Here is a 3,545-nt window from a genome sequence, read left to right on the forward strand (position 1 = left end):
AGCTGATGTATGGATTATCAAAGATAATTGGTGATTAATTTAAAAGCTGATGATTAAATGATAAATCTTTTTTTAAAGACTTTTCATCCAGCTTGTGTGTCAGAAAACAGCAGCTGTTTTCTACTAGATTTCAGTGGTTTGGATGCGTTGCCAGCATACCAGAGAAAGTGTGTGTGTGTGTGTGTGTGTGTGTGTGTGTGTGTGTGTGTGTGTGTGTGTGTGTGTGTGTGTGTGTGTGTGTGTGTGTGTGTGTGTGGGGGGTTGAGCCTCTTACAAAGCTAACATCCAATGAGAATGCGTGTGTTTTAGTGTGTTGTTAGATTAAAGGCTTAAAGTGTGATGGTATTAGTGTTGGCTAGCAGGACTGTGTGTGTGTGTGTGTGTGTGTGTGTGTGTGTGTGTGTGTGTGTGTGTGTGTGTGTGTGTGTGTGTGTGTGTGTAATGTGGATCCAGTCACCACAACACTATAGCCTGGTATCACTTTAATTCACTGATAAGTTTAAACACCAACAATCACGTCAATTCAAGTCTGAATGAGGCACAGATCTAAACAATAGAATGTGTACAATATAAAAGAGAGACCAATAAAACCGATGACGGAAACAGAAGAGATCACAATACAAAATGTGATGTAGGAAACATGCACTGAAACACGTCACAAATAGCAGTCAGTCAACAGGTTTCCTCTCCATAAAAGAGTCATGATATACATATCATACTATAATAGTAAAAGTTTCTGTAATACCTTTGGGAAACATATGTCCATATATAATAACTGTGCAATAAGAATCACATAAGGAAATAAAAAGTGAATATTTAAACATTAAGATAACATCAAGTTAACAACAAAACATTAATTTAACTATTTTAAATTCAATATATTGGCCTTATTTTTGCAGAATTTTAATTACATTTAGATTACATTGTGCCATCATGTACAAAAGCTATATAATTATTCCATACTGAACAAAGAGATGGATATACAAGCACAACTGACTGAAACCACTGCCCTGATAGGTCGCTAAAAGTTGAACATCAATTCCCCAAACATTTGTAATATATTATGCAACATTAATTAAGATTGGTCCCCATCTTTTCTTTTACATTTGAATAAATGCAAATATAAAAGCCTTGTGTTGTTGAAAAAAAGGGGAAAGCATTCTCGAAGACATGGAAAAATTAAACCAAAATGTAAACTCACTAATGAAATACAAGTGTAATTCTGATACTCCAGAGAAGCCCACACACTAGGCAACAATAACTGTTCATTTTCAAGCAAAAAACAAACATTTCATGTTCTGTCTACACCCCTGAGGGAGAGCAGCATCGAAATGATTTGGGAGTGAGAAACTGCTAATCACGACAACACATTACTACTTTTTTTTTATCAGGAAAATGTTTAACAGGAATGTAGATTTTTGAGACTGCTCTCTTTGAAATAGAAAGTAATGATGAGGAGAATGGGGCCCCTAATCTGAGAGAAAATGTTCTAAGGTTGTGGTCTCTTTGTCTTAGAACAAGTACTTGTGCAGCTTGGTAAACATTGGTCAGCAGTACATTTGATTACTGAGGGATGCATTAAATGGTCTTGTAAAACACAATCATCTGCAAGAGACTGCGAAGGAATGCATACTATATATTCAAGAGAATTAATGATGTATCACATGGTAACACAGCAAGTAAACACATCTCCATGATTCCCTTGTGATTAAATCAGTGTATTCCAGTTCTGTGGCCGCAGAAACTCTTATTTTCTTGACAGTTCTTTCAAACCCGTTTAGCAGCACTGGGAATTCACGAGTCAGCTGACTAGTGAGGAATGTTTGGAAATGGTTCTGTCCCGTTGTAATTCAATGGTACGGTCACGTTCCTCCGTAAGTGCGGTCACAAGACTCTTATCACAGTGTTCACCCAGTGTGTGTCCGTGTTTTTGAGCATGTCTGTACATGCACATTAAATACTCTTGTGTTTTTTCAAAATGAATGAAATTGTAGAATTGATTACCAGTTCTCACAGTATGGGATTGAGAATGCTTTAATAAAATGCTCCTCTTGTAGTGAGTTTGTGTTGTATGCATGCATTTGTATACTTGTACCAGATGACAGTGGTTTGATCCTCAGCCGATGGGACAGCCAGGCAGTCTGAAGGCGTCTGGTACGGGACTGTCCATCTTACAGATGATTTTATAAATGCCTTTCTTCCAGCAGGGGTCGCTGTCTCTGCCGGTCCAGATGGCTGAGTAAAACTCCCTCAGAGCCACCTCGGATATCTCGATAAACCTCTCTGGGACCTGCACAAAGAAATGTGAATGTCAAAAGACAAAATACTTCAAGGTCCACTGATTTAGGACTTTAGAAATCTCAACAGGAATGAGAAACAATTCACATAAAAAACAAACAGAGTTAAATGTTGGAAATGTTGCCCCTGTCAGCTCTGGCATTACACAGACAGCAGTTGAAACCATAAATGTAATCAATAATTGCTAAACATGATCATATTTTTATTCATACAGTATTCTAGCATTTTTTATTTTGCATTTGTCCTATTTTGAATTAGATTTAATTAGACCCTAATAGAAAGCAGATAATACATATGCATTTATTTTTGCCTGATTGTATCTCTCTGGATACCTTATTAATACCTCCCCAGTGAGAGTTTGGTGACCTTACACAACAGGATGTGCAACATTTCATATTGTAGCAACAACAACAAAAACACATGTGCAGAATAACTCTAATGAAAAGCTTAATACCTAGGCCCTGGAACTGTTAATGGAGCGTGGGCATCATTAGGGTTATTAATTACACCTGTGCTCATCCTGCTGTATGAGAGACATGTCTGCAGCAAAGCTCCCTGTTTTAACCTGAGCCTAATCAGCAGTTAACTCAAAACACTAGTTAGTTACAAGAATAACATTTATTCACCAAGGTGATATTGTCCAGTAAGTAGTTGCAAATTACTCAGCATATGACATAATGCTAAACATGGCCGGTTAGCTCAGTTGGTTAGAGCGTGGTGCTAATAACGCCAAGGTACTTTTGAGAAAGATATTTAATGTCGTTGCCATTGAGCAACATCTCAGTTTACACTAGAACTGCCAAGGAATTGAAATGAAATTGGAGTATAAAAAGGTTGTGCATGTATGTTGGAAATATATCCTCACAATTCAAATGAACACAAACAATGATATCAGCTAATGAACAACTTCCCATTAAATATAAACAATTATGAAAGTATACAATAGCTCTGGACAGACCAAGGCTCTGCCATTATAGACATTTGAGCAGATACAGTTTTATAAATACATCCTGTTTGTATATATGTCTCTATAAACATACAGTACAGGACCTGTATTTACAAAGGGATGCTCAAACATACTGCCATTAAAGAAACCTAGAAGCGTATCAGACTCAATCGATCAAATGAAATAACAGCATCACTTACAGCTACAGCGATTATAAAGCACCCACCCAATCACACACTCTGCTTACCTGGTAGACATTGCTTTTGTTGTAGTGCATGTTCAGTATGCGGTACAGCTCCGT

At 37.2% G+C, this 3,545-nt stretch overlaps 1 protein-coding gene across 1 annotated transcript in view; it reads right to left on the reverse strand.

The window, feature by feature from the left end:
• Positions 1–467: 467 nt before the first annotated feature.
• prox3 (prospero homeobox 3) overlaps positions 468–3,545 on the reverse strand; it is a 12,197-nt gene continuing 9,119 nt past the window's right edge. The window contains exons 6-7 of the mRNA XM_034106269.2: positions 3,492–3,545; positions 468–2,290 (exon numbers count right to left, since the gene is read on the reverse strand). The exon at positions 3,492–3,545 is cut by the window's right edge and continues 52 nt beyond it. Of these exons, the coding sequence (XP_033962160.1) occupies positions 2,117–2,290; positions 3,492–3,545 (228 nt within the window). The 3' untranslated portion in view covers positions 468–2,116. The remainder of the gene's footprint in view (positions 2,291–3,491) is intronic.

The sequence above is a fragment of the Pseudochaenichthys georgianus genome, chromosome 18, assembly GCF_902827115.2.
Source record: "Pseudochaenichthys georgianus chromosome 18, fPseGeo1.2, whole genome shotgun sequence".
Taxonomy (NCBI): domain Eukaryota; kingdom Metazoa; phylum Chordata; class Actinopteri; order Perciformes; family Channichthyidae; genus Pseudochaenichthys; species Pseudochaenichthys georgianus.